The sequence below is a fragment of the Camelus ferus genome, chromosome 15 (genome assembly GCF_009834535.1).
Source record: "Camelus ferus isolate YT-003-E chromosome 15, BCGSAC_Cfer_1.0, whole genome shotgun sequence".
NCBI classification, from domain to species: domain Eukaryota; kingdom Metazoa; phylum Chordata; class Mammalia; order Artiodactyla; family Camelidae; genus Camelus; species Camelus ferus.
Genome location: NC_045710.1, coordinates 49,904,218 through 49,928,598, shown reverse-complemented (window position 1 = coordinate 49,928,598; position 24,381 = coordinate 49,904,218). Strand labels below are relative to the sequence as shown.

The following is a 24,381-nucleotide window of genomic DNA, read 5'->3' as shown; positions in this document are numbered from 1 at the left end:
TGAGAGCCAGGTACACCTGCTCTAGCGTCTACCAAGTAAGGGCATCTTTGTCTTGATTCGTTCTGATCAGGCAGTTGAGGTGCTCTCCTACTGGTACTGCACACATGACCAGGATAGAGGATCGAGATGGATAATCCCAGGGGCCACGTGGACCCAAGAGTCGGCCCTGGGAGGACCCTGAAGAGCCCCAGGTGACCCTTTCTACTTCTGGATGTGTAAACCCTTCCCTTCGGTTCTGGGAGTGGAGCTTTCTTGACAAAGCGTGGTCCCTTTCCTCCCTCCAGCCCCAAATATTTCACAGGAATCAAAGACTTCAACTCCACCACCCAGGTTGACTTTACAGGTGCATAAGCTCAGCCTTCGGGCAGGTGTTCAGCAAACCTGTCAATCACTTCTTTTCCTCCTGGCTGACTATTCTCATTGCTTTAGCAACCACCCATCTGTATCTTTTGATCAACGCAAAGCTAATTAAAAACATAAGAAGAAAAGTGAGTGTGAAGATGGTAGGCTTGATGGAACAGGTGCCCGATAATGAAATGTGATTTCTGGTGCCGCTGAATGTTCTGTCAGTTTGATGCTCGTAACCTGCATCAGTTCCAGTAACAATTGCCCCTGGTGCTCTCCTGTCCAAATACCTGGGTAAATTAACCTATTGCATGCCAAGGACAGCAAAGACAGACATACAGTGCTCCAAACTAAGACAGCGGCTGTGAGAATGGAGAGAAACAGACGGGTCTCAGTGATGCTTGGATGCTTTGCAGGAAGGGACAGCAGGCATCCGTGGTGATTGCAGTGGGAGGTGAGGGAGATGGTGGGTGAGACCGTCCACACAGCATGACGCTTAGCGATTCACGATTCTCCCAGGATCAGCCCTACTCCTCGGTCCTAAATAAGCTCTTGTGGGATTTCAATCCTTGGAAACTGGATAGATTTCAGGCCCTAACTAAATCTTGGTTTACGGGCTGCTGATTTGGAAAGAACAATGGCTCTTTCTTGCCACCAAGACAAGCATATGCAGGCCACCAGGGCAAGCATTGCACAACAGGCAGAGAGTGTCCAATATCGGGTTTTGGTGGGGGCGGAGCTAGCATGGCAGAGCAGAATACCTTGTCTGGGTGGCTGCAGGAGGTGGGGCGGGAGGGGGATGGTGGAAGAAATGTCACTGCCCCTGAAAAGCCCCAAACAGGGCTGGGCAACCTCTTCAGAGGGGCACTGGGGGAACGCCAGGCTGCCAAGATGTCAGTATGTACCCCCTGGGCTTAGAACCAAATTCAAAATTGCACAGGACTGTGGTCTCCCAAACTAACCAAAAGTTCTGGTTCTGGCCATTTCTGTGAGTGCTTTTTGTTTTTATTTTCTGTGGGGGGAGGTAATTAGGTTTATTTATTTATTTGTTTATTCATTCATTCATTCCGTTTTTTTAATGGAGGTACTGGGATTGAACCCAGGACCTCATGCATACTAAGCCTGCACCCTGCCACTGAGCTACACCCTCCCTGCTGATTCTGGCCATTTCTGGAAAGCTGAGGAAGACTATCGGAGCCCTCAGATACAGACGTGGTGCGGTATCTCCCACACCCAGTCTGTTTAGCCAGCTTGGCGATTCCCCATCCCGCACCTGCTCCCAAGCTCAGCCCTGATCTAAGTCCCATCTTTCTCCCTTACTCCCCTTCCCCCCATATCCAAAACACCTCTTGGCCACCCAGCAAGGCTCAAGTTCTAGTTCACATCACCTCTCACATAAATGATCAGCACACTCCTCGGACTGAGCTCCAGGCTCCCAAACACTGAATTCTGAGCAAAACAAAAGGCCCTTTCTGTTGCCAGCCAGGGCGTTTGGAAGCGTCTGTGCGAGTCCCACAGCTCAACTGGTAGAGAGAGGTCCTCTCTGCCAAGCCAGGCCCAGGGGAGGTGAGGCGAGGACAGCATACCTGTCAAAGGAGGGCCGCTCCCCCGCGTCAAAAGCATCTCTCAGCTGCTTCACCAGGTTGTCCTGCCCAGGCAGTCGGAAGATGCCCTCTTCGTTCAGGCCGTGCTCCAGGATGAACTCTGCACACTTCTCCACCAGGATGGGCACCAGGTGGGGGCCAAATTTCTGCTCATAGGCCACTGTCTCATCCAAGCGCTGGCCGAACACCGCTGGGAAGAGGAAAAAGCAGACCATCACTCTAACCCCCCCTTGGAAGAACTCATAGATCAACGTGCTTTATCCATTTCTCGATTTTCTTTGTGGCCTGAGACTTCAGGGGTTTTACTGCAGGGATTCTAAACAAAATACAGGGGACAAATCACACATAATATTTCCTGGAGCTATAAATTGGGGGCTGTACACTCGTAGCAGTCTGTCAGTCTTTTTCTGTTTATCCACATTTACTGTGTTTAAAATAACAACTCTAGTAACTTACGGTGAAAAAGAATATGAAAACGAATATATGTATGTTCATGTATGACTGAAGCATTGTGCCGTACACCAGAAGTTTACACAGCATTGTAAACTGACTACACTTCAATAAATATATACACATAAAATTAAATTAAATTAAATTAAATTAAATTAAAAAGTAGCAGCTCCCTTTTACGGAGTGCTTGTGTGCTAGGAATTATGCTAAGTACTTTGCACACTTTTTCTCATTTAACCTTGACCGCAGCACCTGAGGGCGTGGTGTTGTCATATCCACCATACTATTAAAGACATCGAGCCTTAGAGGTGCTAATGAACTTGCTAAGGTCAGGGGCACGGCACAGTCAGAACTCAAGCCCAGGCCGCAAACTCAGGAGAATGCGCTCTTAGCCATGGGTCATTCTGAATGCTGCTTGAGTTTTGTAGCATTAAGGCATAATGATCCACTGCATGGATGTCTCATACTGTGTGAAACCACCGCAGTACTGTAAAAAATTTACACTGTTTTCTACACTCTATTATTATTACCATTGCCCCGGTGAGAACGTGGTCACTCGCTAGCCGAGTTCCTGGAATGTATATCGTGCGATGTACAATGCCTGATTAAGTGCTTAATTAATTCATTAACATTTGGATGGATGAAGACAGGCTTTTCCTTCTTTCGAACTATTTCCTGAGGGCCAATTCCCACGTGGAAAATTACGAGGTCAAGTGGTTTGAACGTTTGGATGACTACGGTATGCAAATTGCTTTCCAAAACTATTTTGCCAGATGACACTGCCTCCAGCGAAGCGTGCGTGGACCAGCTCCACCCAGCCCTGCCAGCACCTGGCTGGACAATTTCCCCACCCCCGCGGCGTGCCCGCTGGACTGTTGTCTGCTTTACCTACAGCACTCCAGTGAGACTGTTTGGTTAAATATGTCTGTGGTTGAAATGTGAGAACCAGGGCCAGCATTCCTTAAGGGGGCATTCGGCCTGGCCCCCACCTACCTTTCTGGCCTGACTTCCGGCCATGCCCCCAAAGGCATCTTGGCCTGATGTTCTGAAAGCCCACAGTGCTCTCGGGTTTTCGTGCCCTCAGTCTGTTCATCCGTCCCTTCCCCGTCTAAGGTTCTATGTCTTCCTTGGCCGGACTCACTATCATCACCTCTGCCAAGTCTTCCCTGACCCACCCTGAAGGACTCCATCCCCACTCTGTGCATCCGTATCCCTTCGGTAATATCCCAATTCCTTTCGTGTTCCACACTTTTCTTTCCCACTGTGCTATTATTATCTATATGTGCTGTGTTCTCTGCAAGACTGTAGGCTCCCCCGCCCTCCCTGCTTCTGCTTCTCCCCTCATCAGTCACGTGACCTCTCAACCATCTCAGTCTGGTTCTATCCCCGCGTTTAGCATGGAGCTTGGCCCAAGGCAGACAGTCAACCAATTTTGCTGAATTACTTAACGAATTATGCCATCTTTAAGCAAGTGCTTTCCATGCTTAATGACAATCCTGTCACTTCTTTCATTTAAACACTAGTAGGGACCCCTTCAGGAAATGAATTCAACTTCACGCTTATTATCTATCGAGTGCCCTGTATGTGCCAGCAGCCGGCCAGGCGGGATGGCTATACAGACAGAGGACCGTAAGACTGAAACAGAGCAGGACCCTATGGGGCCTTCCCAGGGCGGATCCCCACTCCTCCTCGTCCTCTGCCTGCCTCTTGTCTGTAGAAAAACTTTAGTCAAAGAATAAGTTTAATCTGAGAAATAAGAAAATACAGAAACAAAGGGAAATTGTCAAGCAAAACAAAATAATAATAGTTTGGCCATTAAACAGAGTCAAGGACCCGTAGTTCCTCCTCAAGGGCTATAAATAATATTTTGAACCATATCCTTTGAGCTGGTAAAACCCCCACCAGACAGAAGAAGCTAACTGTGTGGTAACTAGATTGTAGCTGTGGCATAAGCTGCCACAATTTTGAGAACTGGCCTCAAAGAAATGAGAACAGACCAACCCTGGAACTGAAGATTAACTGTACTTGCAAGAATCACGATGCTGCGGATCAGACCATCAGCATGACTAACTTTGAGATGACTGTCAGAGCTGACTGCGCTCCTCTGCATGTAGCCCCCTCCCTCCACCTCCTGTACACCCTGAGACTCTTTAAGAGCTCTTGCCCATTGATTGTCAGGGTAGGGAGCTGGTCTTTGGACAGGAGCCCTCCTCTTCCCCACCTCCAGATGCCAGTCTCCAGAATAAAGCCAGATTTCCTTTCTACCCACACGTGCCTCTCTTTGTATTGGCTTTTGATCGGCAAGCAGTCGGACCTGCGTTTTGCTAACAAGATGTGGCTCTGGCTTTCAACAAGCTTATTATCAAGTTATGAACATGAAATGACCTCATGCAAGAGAATGAGAAACAATTAGAGCATGTCAGTAACGATGTAGAATTGGGTTTCTATTTGTCTGTGAAAGAGTTCAATAGCTATTCTCCCCAAATTGGAGGGAAATGATTGAAATGATCTAACTATAAACATAGACAATAGGATATTTGTAAAATGTCCTGAGAGGCAGATGTGTTTCAGGGCAGCTGAAACTTGGGCTCAAGGGGCCTTCCGGATCCCAATAGGGAACGATGTCCCAAACATGATGGAATGGTGTTCTCAGAGACGGCAGAGCCATGAAACCGAACGTGAGCTCCATCTCTGAGGCCCCCAGGCAGATGATCTGGAATCAAGCTCCTCCTTACACCCCGCTGCACAGTGAGTCCTCCAACTTTTCTCCTCTTCCAAGTCTATCAACCTCATCCTGTGCTCATCACCTCTTTCTTCCATGGCCCACAGTCAGGCATTTCAACGTCATTCGCCCCAGGACACTCATTGCCCAACATTCCTTTTCCTTCCAGCATCTCCACTCTGCTCATTGCCGCTACCCTCTCCATGCCGTCTTCAAGCCACTGAGGAACAGTGCAGCCCAATGTCCATGAGATCTTGGGTCAAAAATTTCACCACTCCCTTGAGCTCACCACCCATTCCCTCCTCTCTGTCTCAGCGAGTGACCCCATCTCCTCTTTCCCTTACTTCCCCAAATGGAAGACATCATGAGAGAACCCCATCATCTCCAGTCCCTGCTCCTCCTGTCCCTTCTCTGTCTGTCTGCCTGTCCTCTCTTGGAGGAAGAAAAGTGCCCTGTGCTTTCCTCTAAGCTGATGCTTTCTTGAACTGTGTGTTCCATCCCTTTCCACCTCTTCCAGGACTTCACTCCTCTTTTCCATCTTAAATTGAAGGAGCATGTGAGTCTAAGTTTTTACCAATTTATTAAAGAATAATCTCCCACCCCAGCTCTCATGCAATCAACCAACACTCACCTTTCTTCTCTTCACCTATAGACTCATAGAAAAACATGTCTACTTGTAAAAAGGGTTCTCCACCCTCACAGGCTCTACTTCTTCCTCATCATTTACTTAACCTCGCAACCCAGCTTACTCTGGTTTCATCAGCTGCATCTTCCCACCCAACCTGCCCACTAGGATTTCTTGTGCCCTCCTAATGGCCGAATCTGGTCTGAGTTCATTCCACACTATACCCATCTTCTCTGAAGACTCTGATGGTGTCAATTCTCATTCTTCTGCAAGACTTTCTCCCTGCATGACTATGAAACCATCCACTCTCATGCTGGTCTCATCTCCCTCCTGGCTCCTCTACAGGCTCCTGTACTTGCCCCTTCCTCCACCTGCTCCTTCAGTGTGTCGTTTCCCAGCCATCCACCTCAGGCTTCCTCTCACTCTAGACATTGTCCTTGGGAAAGTTCACACAACTCCATGCATTTAGATAGCGCCCATAACATCATGACTTGGAAATCTGCGTGTCTGGTCCAATCTTGATTTCTCTTTCTATCTCTATGTCTATCTCCATCATTTCTTTCTCTCTCTCCTCTATTCCCTTAGGTCCAGCATCCAATGACAGTTCCCCCAGGGTCTTCTCCAACCTCACTCGCATCCCACCCTACTGCCCCAGGATTCCCAAATCACTGCTTCTCTTGTAGACTTCCTCCCCGTCCCTTCTCTCCTGAATGTACCCCAGTCAGCACTTCTCCAAACTTGCACGTGTCAAGGAGATCGATGGCCTTTACATTTTTAAAATCCAGGGATCAAATTCTCGGTCTTGATCTTAACTGATCCATCAGCCATATGCGACGTGGCCAATCACCCCTCCTTCCTTAGACAATTTCTTCCGTGGCTTTCGCTTCTCCGTTTATCTCATTGGCCTCTCATTCTCAGCCCCCTCAGATGATTCCTCCTTACAACCTGTCATCCAAAGGCTGGAGTGTCCCAGACTTACCCTTCGTCATCTGCATGTACTTCATAACCTCAAGGCTTTAAATATCACCCACATGATGAAGACTCTGAACTTTCCATCTCCAGCCTAGAAACCAGGCAGAGCTATTCCCACCAACAAGAAATGACCACAGCCTGCTCTGAAGACATAGGACCTACAGGTTCCTTCTTCCATGAGGGACAGGGCATTCTCTTTCTTTAGTTTGTCTAGATTAGGCTTTGTCATTCTTCATCTCACATCACACACGAGGAATTTGGAATCCAAAACATCCCTGGAACTCCAAAGATCCAGTCCTGAGTTCTACCCTCCTCTGACATCTGGGTCCTAACTGCTACCCTTTGATCGTGGATGGACATGAAATAGCCTAGATATCAGGGAATAGATGACCAGAGGAGTCCCAGGAAACCAGGGAAAGGACCAGTGAAGGAGGGAGACAGCAGACAGTGAGTGGGAGGTACTCATTTTCCACCCCAAGGGTACCAAGAGGCAAAACCCAGGCTCTACTTTCTGTGCGCTGCCCTCCTAGCCTGCACTCAGTCCTTTAGGGAACCCATGCCTAACTGCTCCTTCCACCTTCTGCCAGCACCCCCCCAATTCATTCATAACTACTCATCACTTTGGACCTGTCACCATCAACAGATGCTTTTCCATCTACACAGATACAGTCCTAATTAATTATAATATATGATATGATTATAATTATTAATATATTTAATTAATTAAGCTAATTATATGACAAACTCCCTACTCTAAAAGCTTTCAGGCATGCTCTCTTTTAGTTCTCATAAGAACCCTACAAAGTAGATATGATTGTTCCATTTGACAGAGGAGAAAACCAAGACTCAGATGAGGCATTTGTCCAAGTTCGTATTTGCTCTGAGATTCTAAAATCAGTGCTTTAATCTTTCATGTTTAAAGTCAGTGGAATAAAATTGTCCAGGTGAAGTTTCAGACATCTTCAAGGCTCGAGGGGAGGGAGAAAGGGGGTAGCTGCCCGGTCTCTGCTCAGAAGACATCCTCCACCCTTAACTTCTCAAGTCCCCTCTTCAGACTGGCTGGAACACCCCAGGACATGGTGCTGGTTCGGGTGAGTGAAAGGAGAAGGATTAGCTGTCCCCTCCTTTCTAACCTGGCTCTTCCTCCATCGTCACTCAAGCACTCCTGGATTCAGGACAAGGGCCCCTCCCACCAGCCTCCAGTCCAGCCCAGGTCGCCGAGAACCCACCCCCTGCCCCTCCCCCTCCACACTGACCTTGTCCCCAGAGACTCAGTCCCAAGAGCATCCCCAGCCCAGACAGGAGAGGGAACCGGAGCTGGGTGAAGTGTCTTGTTGGGGGAGAATGGACTCACAGAAGAGAAAAGAAATACCTTTCTTTTGGAGCTTGGGGGTTTTCCTCCTGAAATTCCAGCAAAAGAGCAGTGCCAGGGCAGGAAACCCGCAGCCCAGTTCCCACCGCGGCATCCTGGGAATATGAGGCATGGCGGGGGCCAGCGGATCGTAGTTTCTGCTGGGCCAGCCTCAGGCCTTCCCTCCTCCCCGGGCTGGAAGATCCATCCTCTCTTGCTTCCGGATCAGCACATGCTTGTGAATACTGCTCAGGTTCTGACTCGGGCACTGAAACCGTGGGATCTGTCGGCACCTGCCCCGGCCCTCCCTTCCTCCTTCCCACACTACTTCTCCTCCCCACTCACCTTTGCACACATGACTCTTGGCTTTTAAAGAGTGAACATAAAGCTGTCAAGGCTTGCAATAAAAATAAGTGCCTCCTTTTACTTAGCAGCTAATTGTCAACTGCCATTCAAGGAATACCATGGAGGTGGGTTTAAAAAAAAAACCCCACACACAGCCCTTACCAGCATTGCTCCATATATCAAAGCATCTGGCAGGAACACAGGATTTCACTTAGCGTTGATGAAGCCAGCCCACCCTTCTCTGGAAATTACTAAATTGCACATGGCTGAGCCGAGCCTTCAGAGCCTTCTTGGAGGTGGGTTGCTGGGGGAAAAAAGGAGATGATTTCCCCCTCTCTTTGAGAAGGTTTAGCAAAGAGTACTGCAAGCCAACTAGACACGCCCAGGAGACTTGAAATGGATTCTCAGCATCGTGGGGGGAGAAGGCAGGAGCAGGGACAGACGGCCAGGAAAAGTCCTGGGTAGTGTGATGCTGCCAGCTAAGCGTTCATCCCTCCATGCTCTCATAGGCCAGGAGTGGAGGACTCATCTTTGTCACCACATTCTCCTTCCCTGTCAAATTCATTCCCATGTCCTGGCAATGTTACCACTGAAACGTTGTGCAAACCTATTTACTTCTCCATCTCCACCACCCCTACCATGGTCCAAGCCACCTTAGGGATGAAGGCTCACATCTTTAACAAGGCTATCTCTATTGTTCTCATCTTCCTCACACCTCAGAGCCTGTTCTCCTTACTGCCCCAGGACCTTTGCATATGCTACTCCTCTGACTGAGACACTATTCCTCTTCCCTCTTCTTTGCCTAGTTGGCCTCTACTGGTCCTTCAGATTGAAGCTTAATCATCACTAGTTTAAGCCCTGAACATCTTGACAAAGACATTTTTTTCCCCACTTGACACCACGAGTCTTTTCTTCATGGTGTTTTTCAATTCTATAATTTTATGGTCTTCCTTGGGGGTGGGTTTTGCTTCCTTTCTGCATCTTCTACTAGACTGTGAGCTCCTTGAGAGCAGAGGCTTTGTCTTTTCTTTTTCTCTCTCTTTTCTCTCTCACTGTTGTTAACCCCCAGAGCTGGCACATGACACCTGCTCGAGGAATATTTGTTGAGTAAATGAATAAATAAGTAGCTGGCTGATGTTAGGATCTCAGGGGAAGGGTGGTGAGGGAATTAATGAAAATAAGTCAAAAGTCATCCCCCCCGGGGTGGGGAAGAATTATAGCTCAAGTGGTAGAGCGCATGTACAGCATACACAAGGTCCTGGGTTCAATCCCCAGTACCTCCTCTAAAAATACATAGGTAAACTTAATGACCTGCCCCCACCACAATGTTCTGTTTAGCTAGAGAGAAAGAACTGGACACATGGAATAACAATGAGTCACAGAGACAGCGCACTCCCACAGGCTACACTGAGCTGGGGGTTGTGAAATCACGCCCTGAAGGCTGCAGAGGCTTAAGAAATGATCACAAAAAAAGGAACCCGAGGCACAGAACAATTCAGTATTCATACACTCCAAGCCTAGTGCTGGCAAACACACAAAGGCGCTTAAAAGTGGGACCTGCCCCAGGGACTTACAACCTGGTAGGGTGGAGCGGAACCATTTGAAATTTAGTCCTGTGTTTCTGTGCCCAGCAACGGCCTGAGGAAAACCTCACAGGCCAGTCCCTCCAGAGGGAGAGGGCAAAACAGGTCCCGACTGAGTCACAATTTGCAAAGTGGCTGCCGGCTCCCTAGGGATGGGCCAGAGACCAGGTTTCAACGTGGAGATCCAGGGAAGGCAGAGCCCGTGGACGGAAAGGAGGGGGTGGTCTGGAGAATGTGGGCATCTGTGAGCCTGGAAACAAGTCACCCGAAGTTGGGATGTGACCGCCTTCCTTCTCTTTCTCCAACTTAAATCAGGGAAACCTAGACATGCATCCGGAACTTCCAGGGAAAAATTTAATCTAACCTTTCCAGCTAGGCCCTTAGGAAAAGGTAGTTAAAAACAAAACAAAACAAAAACAAAAACCAAGAGATCAATTAGCTGTCTAGGAAGGAAAAGTCTGGAACAAACACCAAGGGGCACCAAAGTGCTTCTCCCCAAGGTGCACCACCGAGACTTAGCATCAGCCCTATATGTTTGGTCTTCCACCCATTTCCTGGCACGGAGTTCCTAAAACTCTTGGAATTTCCTGTGCCGAGAGCGATAAAGTGTCTTTTGTTATGTTAAAGAGGTAATTGTTGGATCCCACCTAAGGATGGAGGCTGGTTGCCAGTGCAATCAACCACATGATTATTGGTTTGGAACTTTCAGTCCCACCCACCAGGGAGGCGAGAGGGGCTGGCGATTGAGTTCAGTAGTCAATGGCCAGTGATTTAATCCATCATGCCTATGTGATGAAGCCTTCAGAGAGACCCAAAAGGCTGCATTCTGAGAGTTTCCGGGTTGGTGAACACAAGGAGATGCAGGTAGGAAGGCAGTGGGAGAAGACATGGCTCTCTCTTGCCCTGTGTATCTCTTCCACCTGGAGGTTCCTGAGTTATGTCCTTTATAATAAACCAGTAATCTAGTAAGTAAACTGGTTTCCTCTGTTCTGTGAGCTGCTTTAGCAAATTATTTGAACTCAAGGAAGGGGTCATCAGAACATCCAGTCTAGAGCTGGTTGGTCAGACACACAGGTGATAATCAAGACTTGCCAGAGGCACACGGAGTGTGTGTGTGGTTGGAGGCAGTCCTGTGGGGCTGAGCCCTTAACCTGTGAAATCTGAAGCTATCTCTGGGTGGACAGCGTCAGAACTGAGTCAAATTGTAGAACACCTAGCTGGTGTCTGAGAATTGCTTGGATGTATGAGAAGTCCTCACCACCTCCTCCCGCCTCCGCGACACCCCAGAGTCAGACAAGGTGCAAGGACTGTTCCGAGCCAGCTACGGGGCAGGAGGAGCCAAGGGGAGAGAGCTGGGTGTGTCGTGGGAACCCTGCAGGCCATCTTTCCTGTCGAGAAAGAAAGGGCACCGGGAAAGAAACTGGGGCAGGAAGAGGCCTCAGCCCTGCAGAACAGTCGTGAGAATCATTTCGAAAACTTAAAGTGGGGGTTCATTACCTGGGGCATACAGACGGACTGCAGTTGAATGCAAAATTGTTTGTCTAGATAGTTTTCTGGGGGCAGTTCCCATAGCTTTTTTGGATTCTCTAAGGGGTTTACGAACCATGAAGAGCTTCACCAAAACTCACCACTGACAGGCTTGGAGGGAGATAATTCTAGAGGAAGCAACCCACTTCTGAAATGACTTCCCAGAGAAGCTCATCTTCATTTAAGAGAGAGGAGAGCCTAGGGGAGTAGGACATAGCACTGCTATGGGAGGAGGAGGCCATTTCCCCCCACATTCATTTAATAAATATTTCTTGAGCATCTTCTACATCAGGCACTGCTTAGATCCTGGGATACAACACTGAAGAAAACAGAGGCAAAAAGAATCCTGATGAGGAGATTGAAGCTTTCATGCTAGTCAGGGGAGACCAACTATGAACAAAACAAATGAGCCAAGTATTTAGCATGTTAGATGTGGGTAAGTGCTAAAAAGAAAAATGGAGAGGAAAGAAGGGATAGGATGGGAAAGGGGTTCAATGTTAAGTGGGATGATCAGAGGAAGGCTCACTGAGGTGATATTTGAGCAAAGACCAAGGAAAGCAAGGGACCAAGCCATACAGCTACCTAAGAAAGGACGATTCTAAACAGAGGAAGCAGCAAGTGCAAAGGCCCTGTGGCAGGAATGTATCAAGGGTATTTGGAGATGAACAAGGAGGCTGGTGAAGCTGGAGTGAAATGAGCACTGGAGAGGGTTCTAGAAAACAAAGTCAGAGGGGTCTTAGGGGTGGGGGCAGATTGTGCGCTTAGTCACTGTTAAGGCTTCTGACTATTCCTCTGAGAGAGAAAGGAGGTCATTGGACAGTGATGAGCAGAGAAGGGTCTTGATATGACAGGTTTAACAGATCTACTCTTCTGCTCCATTGAAAACAGACTGTAAGAAGGCAAGGCTGAATGTGTGGAGATGTATTTGGAGACCACTGCTGCAATTTGGAACAGACAGTCTGGCACATCAACCAGGATGGCAGTAGCGATAGTGATGAGAACTGGGTGGGTTCTCGGTGTAAAAAGTCATAGAAAATTTACAAAGGGCTGGAGAAAGACAGCAGAGCAACATATCTCAGGTGACTTTCCAACGTTTGCAGGGGCATGCCCTGCTGATTTTGTAGACCCAGATTAGAGGCACTTTACAAGTGGAATATGATACCTTGGCACAGGAGGGCCACCTACAGAGGCACCTACTTCTTTAGAGCTGAGGTTTCTTTACAAACAGGAAAGACAAATGTCTGACTTGTCTCGTGGCCTCAGGTTGGACTCTGCTGTCTTAAAATGCCTTCTCCTTCTGAGATCTATCATTTTAGTTCTATGAGAGGCTTTAAAAGCATCTGAAATGCCACATCAGATCCAAACCTTGCTCTTTGAATACATAAATAGTGTTTTGTTCTTATTTCTCCTCCCTCGGACTTTCCTCTGCCGACAGGACTTATGCTTGACTTGCTTCTGACGGTGGTGGCCTCCAGGTGGGGTGAGGGAGGGAGAAATCCCCTTGTGGATTATGACTGATGCAGCAGCTCACCGTGACAAGGCTGAGCCGAGCATCACACAGGGCACAGATGCTGGTCACAGCGCATCCACAGCGTTTTGACTCAGAGCAGGTACGTAATGAGACAACATCAACCACCCTTGTCCACACAGACAGCCTAAAGCACTGGACCAGGGAAGACGGAAACCATCAATTTCACAATCTCGAGCGACAAGGGAAATCACAGATCCGCCTCTCCAGGCTGAGCAGCCCATCCAGGAGCTTTCATTAAAAAAATACCTCATCTCAGCCTGATTAGCACCATAAAAATACTGTGCTTAGGAACTGGGGAAGGGTTAATGAAACTATGTAACTCTTCTTTGTAATTGTTTGCCACTGTGTGTAAGAGGCAGGCGCTCTTGAGTCTGGCCGTCCCATCCAGGTCACTTCTTTTCCCGCAGCCCCCCCACCCCCACCCTGGGCAGGTCACAGGCCACAGGACCGCCTCCCAGCCCCAGATCTGGGTCTGTAGGTGACCCCAGCTGAGCCAGGAGTTTGGAATGGGGTGGCGGGGGAGGATGAATTCTGCCTCCGCTGGCAATCAAGGGAGAAACAGAGGAAAGCTGGGGCTGGCACAGCTGTATTTGGGACAGGCGTGAGTACAAGAGGGCTGCTAACTGACAGAAACAGGCAGGCAGGCAGAGAAAGCAGAGGGAGAAAGAGAAGCCACGTGGCCCCAGGAAAACTGACAGGATAAGCTCATGCTGGTTAGTTCTTGGTCCCAGTCCCTCAAATCCTCCTGGAAATTCCTGCCCTTGGTTTCCTTGAGTAGCTCCTGCTCCTGCCCAATAAATCCCTCTTTGTTGCTTAACATCATTGGGATGAAATTTATCAACTAAGATTATACAGTCGTTTGGGAAAATTAAGCTATAAAGTAAAAAATATTAAATTGCATATATCTTATGTTTGTCATCCTGGGGAAAAAAAGTGTGTGTGTGTATGTGTGTGTGTGTGTGTGTGTGTGTGTGTGTGTGTCTGTATAAACACCAGCTGGAGGGAAGATATAAAAATGCCTCTGATAGTTTTAGAAGTGATTATTTTCCATATTTTTTCAAATGTCCACAAAATTGTTAAGGTACTCATAATTTTTGATAGAAACTACTGGGCAATCAAAGAAATATTTAAAAGCTCCCCTAAATGATTTCCTAAATAACAGGCAGCTTGGCTGATCAATAATCATATTTATCCTGGAGTTGACACAAATAAGTGTGTTCCTAAAATGTTGAAGGAAAATGGTCACTTGAAATCTCATCCACATCAGTCCTTTCCTGTTTTTAGGAAAGGGAAAAACACATACTAGATTGACCTGTTCATTAATTTCATTTTTTTTTCACATCAGTTATTTATAGGTGAAGCCCTCCTGTAGTGTGGACACGACACCAGTGTTTTCAAAGAGCTCAAACACTTGAGAACTTGTAACCTCAAACTTGAGCTTGTAAGCTCAAACGCTTGTAACCCAGAAAAGCGTTCAACTGAGCATTCGTTGCAGACCTGCAGGGCTCCAGACACAGTTCCTGAACCTCTCCCCAGGCAGACTGCCTGATTCCGGACGGCAGCTTTGGTGTCCCGTGCTCATCAGCCTAACTTGTGCTTCCAGCGCAGATCTTGCCATTAACCCTCTTAGGTTCCACACCCTGCATCACCGGGCGGGCTCTTGGTACTGCTGAAGGTTACTGCTGCCAGGAACCAGGATCAGCTGGTCCGACCGTTCATTTTACAGATGAGAGCACTGTGTCCAGAGAGGAGAAAGGACCACTTCAGGGCATCACACACATTTGCTGGTGAGGGCAAAGGGCTTGCAGTCCTTCCAGCTAATCTAGGATCAGCTCTTTGTGATTCCCCAGGGAGGGAAGTTAGAGCCTTGGCAATGAGCGTGGCCTCAGAGTCGTCCCCTGGTGGTCTTCTTTGAACGCTACTCGAGGAAAGATCATGTCTGGAACTACATCCTTCCCATCCCTGAGATGTCACCGACACCTGCCCAGGAAAGCCTGCAGGGGTCCTTACCTCCAGAGGGTGTGCCAGCGACTCTCCTAAGGAATTTAACCCACTCCTCCATTTCCGCTTGGGAGCTGGCCATGAGGACATAGGAGTCCTGTCCCGTGCGACTCTGGTCACATGACGCTGGAGGAAAAAGTAACACTAATGAAGGTCTGCCAGTGGTCTGGGGCCAGAGCAAGGGGAAGCGAAGGGAAGCCAAACCTGGATTGCTTCTTTGGTCCATTTAAACAACCAGTCAAATAACACAAAAGCATCATCTACTCATCCTCAGCAGAACTGAGTATCTACGCACTTTTACTGTTTTTGCCAAAGCTCTAATTAATTCTATAGACAAATCATTGAACTCAGTGGTTTGCAATTGGGATGATTTAGGCTGAGATCTACTCCCATGGAGGACGAAAGCCACTTCCTACAGAAAAGTAAGAGGAAGTTTCAGGGGCAGTGTCAGTACCAGAGAAGACAGGCTCAGCCTGTATAAGTTTGAAACTTCAGTCCATCACATCAGCCATGGAGCTACCCCTGAGCTCAGCTGTGGGGGTGAGGAAGGGACCAGCAACTCAGGAGGGAGGGACAGTGAGCACACGTGTACCTTTCTCACGAAATGGCACCTCCTGTTCAAGATGACTGCTCTCCTGCCTGCACAAGACGTTGCAAATGGCAGGCACAGTTGATGGACAAATGAAGTGTTAGGACTGTTTTTTTTTTTACCATTTGCACTTTAAACCCGAGATTACAGACAGACATCTGTAGTGCCTCCTGGCTCGATGTTATCAAGTGGACAAAAGGGTGGAGGAAATGACAAGGCAGCAGAGTGGAGAGAGGAGACTAAGAAAGAATGAGAGAAAGTGACAAATAGAGAAAAATTGGAAGAGAGAAGGAGAAGGGAGGGAGAAAGAGAGCATCAAACATAAGTCTTAGCACAAATGAACTTATTTACAAAACAGAGATGGGCTCGCAGACATAGAAAACAAACTTATGGTTACCAAAGGGAAAGGGGGTGGGAGGGGTAAATTGGGAGTTTGGGATTTGCAGATACTACCTACTATATGTAAAATAGATAAACAAGGTCCTACTGTATAGCACAGGGAACTATATTCAATACTTTGTAATGGCCTATAATGGAAAAGAATGTGAAAAGGAATATATATACATGTATGTGTAACTGAATCACTATGCTGTCCACCAGAAATTAACACAGCATTGTAAATCAACTATAATTCAATTTTTAAAAATATTGGCAATGATGTAATATGATGGAGATGTTACCTGACTCTGTAGCAATTATCATTTTCATTATATAAGTATATCAAATTAACATGTCATACAACTTAAACTTATAAAAATGGGGCATGTCAATTATATCTCAATAAAACTGCAAGAAAAGAAAAAAAAGAATTTCAAGTGGGAAAAAACACAGATCTTAGGAAGGACAAGAAATTAATAGCAATCCCTTTCAATTACAGGATGCTATTAAACTTCAAATTCCTTTAGGAGACATCAACCCCATTCTTCTCACAATAACAGGATAATTCCTTCAAAGAGCCTGTTCTAATACCATATGACCCAGCAATTCCACTCCTGAGTATGTATCCAAAGAAAAACAAAAACACTAATTCAAAAAGATATACACACCCTATTGTTCATAGCAGCACTATTTACAATAGCCAAGACATGGAAGACACCTACGTATCCAACAGTGGATGAATGGACAAAGAAGACGTAGTATATAACATAATGGAATACTACTCAGCCATGAAAAAGAATGAAAATTTGCCATTTGCAGCAACATGGATGGACTTGGAGGGTATTATGCTAAATGAAATAAGTCAGACAGAGAAGGACAAATACTAATGATATCACTTATATGTGGAACTTAAATAATACAACAAATTAGTGAATATAATGCAAAAGAAGCAGACTCATAGACATAGAGAACAAGCTAGTGGTTGCCAGTGGGGAGAGGAAAAGAGGGAAGAGGCAATATAAGGGTAGGGGATTAGGGGTACTAGGTATAAAATAAGCTACAAGGATATATTGTACACATGGGGAATACAGCCAATATTTTATAATAACTAAATGCAGTACAACCTTTAATAATTGTGAATCATGGTATTGTACACCTATAATTTACATAATATTGTACATCAACTATACTTTAATTTTAAAAAGCTAAAAAAAAAGAGTCTGTTCTAGCTGCCCAGTTGTGCCCAAACCTGTATTTTCTTGCATAGCAACAACATATTTTCAAATTTCCTTTGTTTCTAGTCTCTTGATCCTATCTTATGATCACCCAGCCTTAGCTTCTTTAATGCTTTGGGACAACTTGCTTCTGAATCCATCTTATCATTGGGTCATCAGCTCCTCTTGCCAGAAGGTTCAGTCCATCAAAGCCCTGGCCATTCAGGAACATTCTGACAGCTGGGTATTTCCAGAAGTAAAATGGGCAGTGAAGCGTGCTCAGGGCAAAACAAAAGAATCTCATAGGAATCACAACATCCCTCTGAAACAGAATAGGGCTCTCGCATCCTTTCTGCTCCACAGATAAACGAAGACAGCATTAGTCCCTGAGAACCTTCTTGCACGAGAGGATGACAAAAAGAGGAACTGGAAATTCTCAACACTGTAACATAAAGGGCTGTCTCATTTTAAGTTGAGTGGAGCCTCAGGAACGATGGCGTCTTTAGGAAAATGGTTCCCTACCTTACTGCAGCTTTAGAATTGTTGTTTGTCCTTAATGAGATGAGTGTGGGTGCGTACACTCGCACATTTGTGAATCTGTTCAAGAATTCCCCCGGCAGCCTGGGACACAGCTGCAAGTGTGAGTGATAATCAGAGGATAAATCTTCATCCTACCCTAGCCTAGCAACCTTCAAGGGTACCAGACTTTTGGTGCAAAGCCCACAGTGAATTTGCCATGGGTGCTCTCAGTAGGTTCAGGCTTTGGGACATGTGCTATCATGGATGGTTGCATCCCACGAGTTGTGCTGGGGAAGGGATCCTAGGAATAGAAGAAGGAAGGGGGTGGGGATGTCTCCAAACAAAGAGGCTGGGAAAGTAGGCTTTTCCTCTAAAGAGGATAAGAGATGGGTAGACCTTCAGATAAAAAGCAAGGGGGTGTTCATAAGGGGGCCATTGAGGAAGAGCTGAACTTAAAAAAAATGTTTTTCTTTGTTTTGTATAAATGGCATAGCCAGTTTTAGAATTGGGTTCTACATAATTTCCTATAGTTATTCTCAAAATATTAAACAATTACATGGCACTAAATACATACCAGGCACTGTACCAAGTGTTTCATGTATATGTCATCACTTAGTCCTTACTATGATCATCATTGTCCGCATTTCACAGGTGAAGAAACAGAGGCAGAGAGAAATTAAATAACTTGATCACAGTGACACACGTAGTAAGTGGCAGGGCCAGGACGTGGACCCGGGCAGGCTGGCTCCAGACTGGGCAGTCTGCCTCTCTGCTGTACTGTCTTCTCCACCAGGTTTCTTATGCACATAGCTGCCTTGTGTGAGTGGTAAGAAGGGAGTTAAAGGAAGGGGACACCGAGGGGACTTGTGGCCTCCCCTGCTGTGTCAGCAGCCTGGTGGCACAGCCAGGCCAGCAGTCCCAGGGGACTGGTGAAGGAGCAAGAGACAGGGAGAAGCAGCCTCAGTGTGATAGACTTACACAAACATGAGCCAACTCTCCTTGAGACAAACTGAGACAAACCTCCCCCTTCCCCCAAAACGCATTCAAGGAAGGGAACCCCCGATTAGGAAAAGGCACCCTCCCGTGTGCTGCTAACCTGTGTGACTGGTGAATTATGGCACCTGACACGTGGTAAGTGCTCAGTAAGTTGGAGGTGTCATTTCTTATTAGGTCTCGTTGAGCCATTTATGACTGTTGACTGTCAACCATTTGTGACTCAACAACATGGTGATTTCACACGGTTCCATTTATACTGTTAATTTCTTTGTTCCACTCAACTTCAAAGCGGAGCTCCTTGCAGTGAGCAGGGATGATGGACTTTCAGATCAGTGTCCCAGTGCCTGGTGGATACCTGGCTCCAAGCAGGCGCTTGTGAAATGCTTATAAGGTGGAACTGGATGCACATCCACTTAGATCATATGCTAGATAATGAACTTGTATAAGTTCATCAACTCTATACAGAACTAGTGTGCGTTCTTACTAGGTTGGTTGGCTAGTTGGTTGACAGACTCACGGAACTTGACTTCTGGGATCAGAAGTAAAATGGGATGGAAGGCACGTCTACCCCGCCTTTCGTCACTTACCTGGAATGACCTCAAAGACAAACTTCCCCGCTTCTTCTGGGTTTGTGGCGATCTCCTTGACTGTACATCCGGGCAGATACATGCAGCCCTGAAAGATCAAAAGTGAAGCCTTTAAGATAAGGAGAAATGTGATCACTTATGAACTGAAATCAGGTTGGAGGACAGACAGGACCACGATGGGACAGGGGAGGGGGCAGATGGAAAGCTAGCATCACAGTCTCGAATTCAGACCTTGGTCAAATTCAGTGGCAGCTACCTGAGAGCAAGCCAGGTGCCCAGAGAGACAAGAACGAGGTCCTGACCTGAGAATGAGCTGAGAGGGTGCCGTCATCATCACCTGCCCCTTCCTACTTCTCCAAGGACCTGACTTCCTGGCTGAACCAGACACCTGATCTTTGTGGCGGCAATGCCAAGACCCGGGAAGACCATACCACTGGCCCGGCTGCCAGAGAGGGGCACTGAGGACTGATCCAAAGATTCATCAAGGGGATATGGTCTTGGTAGCAGCAAGAGCTTCTGAGAAGCACACTCCAGGTGTCTGTCCCTTTGCTAAGCACCTTGAATGCATATTATTCCCTTAGTCCTTTCAGTAATCCTCCAAGTGAGGTATCGTGACACACATTTACAAGGGAAGAAACTGGGGATCAGAATGGCTCTGTAACTTGCCCAACATCACACAGCAAGTAAAGCGGCAGAATGGTAATTCACCCCAGAAGTGCGTTCAAAGCCTGTGCTCGTCACCATCACAGCAGAGGTGCTGGGACCCGTCAGCTTAATGTCCCCGGTAGTGGGGAGGAGGATCATGCATTCACGGCAGGGAGGGAGCGGGAGGGTGGAATCTGTAACCTGACACAAGAATATGTTATCAGAAGAGCAGGCCACCTGCACCGTGGGTATGCTCAGTGCTTCACCGCTGTCAGGGCACTGTCACATGCCATGTCGCCTGAGCGCTCACACAGCCCCGTATCAGAAGCCTGGCAAGACGGCCACTCCCACTTTGCAGATGAGAAAACCAGCACTTTGAAAGTCTAAATGACACAGTCAATTCGTCCTGGAGTTAGTTACTCATAATTTACATCTCACTGGCTGTCGGAGCTAGTGTGCCTGATTCTGGGCTGAGGAAACACGCATGTCTTAATTCTAGAACAAACAATCAACAGAGAAGCTATGAAGGCGAGAGTCTTAAGGAACTCTCAGATCAGCTTAGAAGCCTGAAAGAATAAAAGTTTCTGGAGGGTCTGGAAATGAAAATGTCGAAGACTGAGTAAGAAAATGAGCAGAAGAAAAAGAAGAAGAGGAAGAGGTGGGGGAGAAAGGGGAAGAGGAGGAGGGGGAGGAGGACAAGAGAAACAAAAAAATATCCATCTACACTTCTCTAATTTTATTACTTAAAAGTAACCTCTACTTACGTGGTCCTATCTTTAGATAATATCAATAGCCTCTTAAAAAAAGAGACCCTGAGATTTGCTGCTGGATAGCATATTGAGGACATTTAGCACAGAGCCTGGCACCTAGTAACTGTTCGGTAAAGGGTATTTACATATTTTGTATTTTATTTTTACTATTTTGGGATGAAACTATCAAATAATAGTTTAGAGATGTACCTAGGAGAGGCACGTACCTCTGAGATTACACTTTCTTTCTCTTCCTACCAGGTAACGCTCCCTCCTGTCTAAAAAACAACATGGCGTTTTATTCTGGTGCCATAACTCAAAGCTATTATTAACTGTTATAGAAACTTACAATGAAATATTTTATATTAAAAATAAAGGTAGTAATACTTAGACTTCTTCACTTTCAAATTATTTTTCCTTTTTATTCTTGCAGTCCCCCTGAAATACAATTGACATACTGCCTTGTCCAAGTTAAAGATCCCCAGTAGAGAATGCAGTTTGGTGCAGCCATTATGGAAAACAGTATGGAGATTCCTCAAAAAACTAAAAATAGACTGACCATATGATCCAGCAATCCCACTCCTGGGCATGTATCTGGAGGGAACTCTAATTCAAAAAGATATATGCACCCCAACGTTCATAGCAGCAGTATATACGATAGCAAAGACATGGAAACAACCTAAATGTCCATCGACAGATGACTGGATGAAAGAAGCTGTGGTATATTTATACAGTAGAATACTACTCAGCCATAAAAAAGAATAAAATAATGCCATTTGCAGCAATGTGGATGGACCTGGAGAATGTCATTCTAAGTGAAGTAAGCCAGAAAGAGAAAGAAAAATACCATATGATATCACTCATATGTGGAATCTAAAAAAATTTAAAAGAAGATACTAATGAACTCATCTAAAAACAGAAACAGACTGGCAGACATAGTAAACAATCTTATGGTTACTGGGGGGAAAGGGAGTGGGAAGGAGTAAATTGGGAATTTGAGATTTGCAAAGGTTAACCACTGTATATAAAAATAGATTAAAAGAACAAATTTCTTCTGAATAGCACAGGAACTATATTCAATATCTTATAGTAACATAACCTTTAATGGAAAGAATATGAAAATAAATCTATGTATGTATATGTATGACTGAAACATTATGCTGTGCACCAGAAATTGACACACTGTAACTGACTATACTTCAGTTAAACACACACACACACACACACACACACACACAAGCAGAGATGCCCAGTACAACAATTTGACCCACATCCGTCATGAAATGAGCACCACAATAAGTTTGGTGAACATCTGCCATCTCATATAGCTATAAAAGAAAAGAAAAGTATCAGCTCGCCTACCAGAGGGCCATTTGTGAAATATTTCCCTGCATGCCCCTGGGAGACAACCATCCTGTGGTAATTTCACAGAAAGCAGATGAGACAATGGGACAATTGGAATGAGTTACATAGAAAGCGAGGTCACTGGACTTACAGGGCATTATGCTGTTAGAGCTGGACAGACCTTTCTGAGAACTCAGAGAGAAAAATGCACAGACTGCCTTCTATCAAACCCCAAGCTTCCCTAGAAGGGCATATTACAAGCATCTATAACTTATTTAATCATCCTCCTCTGTCAGACATTTGGTCCAAAATTTCTCATTACACATAGCACTGCATATATCTTATTCTTTGGGAGAGTTTCTTAAAACCAAAACGATCTTTTCTGACTCTTAGAAATCTGACTAAATTGCTCTCTAGAAAGGCTGCAGCAAATGCACACACCATCAGTAGATACGAAGGTTTTTTTCATCTGATTGCTGCAAGATTATTGGGGTATTTTTTTTTTTTTGAGTTGTTTAGGGATCAGGGTGTATTTGTGTTCTCTTTAAATTTGCACCTAATTTATCGTTTAGTCATAGAGAAAGAGGAAAATTAAAAGTTGTATGTAACTCCGGTCCTCAGAAATAAATACAGTTAACCCTTCTGTGTGTTTCTTTCCACGTCTTTTCCCGTAGATTACACATTCAGGATTTTTTTTCCCTCAAGAATGGAATTAGTATATACGTCATCCTCTGTTGTTAACTGCTTCTTTTTTTCCAAACAAGTATATTATGGATATCTTTCAGTTTCAAAAACTACTAACTTAGGGCATCAACAGCTGAATTGTATGCTAATGTACAGACATATAAAATTTCCTTGGCGTAACTTAGTCATATCACCAGGCATTTTTCCACAAGACTGTTGTAAACCTTTCAAATAGAAATACAAGGTCAAAAAATTTGCATTTTTAAGAGACATATTATCCTCCTGGAAGGTTGTACAGCTTTTCCTTTCCACCAGCTGCACATGAGGATTCCTGTTCCCTAGTCTTTACCCACATGGGAATTTCTGAAAAAAATCTTCACCAATTTGATAAGGAGACAGCAGTAATCTCATTAGCTTCCATTGCATGTCTTTAATTATGACTGATTGAACTTTTTTTACATATGCTTTTTGGGCCATGGCATTTCTTTGGGAAATTGCCCAGTTATGTCATTTGTTCATTTTTTTTAATTGCTGTTTCTTACAGATTTGAGACTACTTTATATTACGAATATTTGTTTACCATTTGTATATGAACATACGTTTTCCTGCTTATTATTTGCCTTTTTCCTTTATTTTGTTGGTTATTAAGGTACAGACATTGTTATTAATGCAATTAAATTCATCTTTTCTTTGTGCTGTCTTTGTTTCTACACTTAAGAAACACCTGCTTCCCAAAGATCATGCTGATAATTACACTTCCTTCTAGGATTTTAATGAACTTGTTTTCATACATAAATCTTTAATCCATCCAGAATCATGAATGGTGTGAAACAAAGCATGGAAATAGACCTTTATTTTTTCCCAAGAATTTAGTTCATGTCTTTCATTTCACTTCTAGATATTTGCAATCTCTATGAATCCCAGCATAATTTTAAATGACAGCATTAAAAAAGTACTTCAGTTTGAATAGACTTTTCTTTATCTTAATGAAATAATGATGGATATATAAAAAGTCTACATCCACTTAATTCCTGTTTGTTATGATAATATAGGAACATCAGCCCAAATTCTCAACTAATTTCTAGGAGAAAATTGGCTTAATAAATTATAGGCTGTCCATACAATAAATTTTGCCACCATTAAGAATTATATTGTGGAAGAATATTTAATCATAAGGGACAATATTCATGACATATTGTTAACTTTATTTAATGGACGTGCGGGTGATTGAACCCGGGACCTTGCACATGCTAAGCACATGCTGTACCACTGAGCTATACCCACCACACTGTAATTTTTAATTAAAGAATATTATTATACTAATTTTGCATTTAGAATAGACAAGTTTTTAAATGTGTATGTCTAGAGAAACTGGAAGAAGTGAGGATTTAGGTGGCTATTTCTTACTGCTGGGATAATTTTTATTTTCTACCTTGTGATTTTTCTGCACCCTCCAAATTTCTTACCATGCACACATACAGCTTTTGTAACCAAAATATTCATATCTATATAAAGTAAAATATTCTAAGAAATTATCATTTGATTACTTAAAGCTTTTTTTAAAGGAGTCTTTACACTGAAATGAGTTTTGGATTTGGTCAAGTGCTTTTTTTCAGCCAT

The 24,381-nt window shown here is 45.1% G+C and overlaps 1 protein-coding gene across 5 annotated transcripts in view; it reads right to left on the bottom strand.

Annotated features, from left to right (window-relative positions):
* The window catches only part of ARHGAP25 (Rho GTPase activating protein 25), an 86,805-nt gene that overhangs the window by 18,222 nt on the left and 44,202 nt on the right, over positions 1 to 24,381 (bottom strand). For 3 of the 5 annotated variants that reach the window (XM_014566066.2, XM_014566068.2, XM_014566069.2), the window contains exons 3-5: positions 19,340 to 19,427; positions 15,066 to 15,182; positions 1,932 to 2,139 (exon numbers count right to left, since the gene is read on the bottom strand). In XM_014566066.2, coding sequence (XP_014421552.1) covers positions 1,932 to 2,139; positions 15,066 to 15,182; positions 19,340 to 19,427 — 413 coding nt within the window. Of the gene's footprint in view, positions 1 to 1,931; positions 2,140 to 8,090; positions 8,323 to 14,552; positions 14,791 to 15,065; positions 15,183 to 19,339; positions 19,428 to 24,381 lie in introns of those variants that run through there. The other 2 variants (XM_014566070.2, XM_032497716.1) reach the window with 2 other exon arrangements.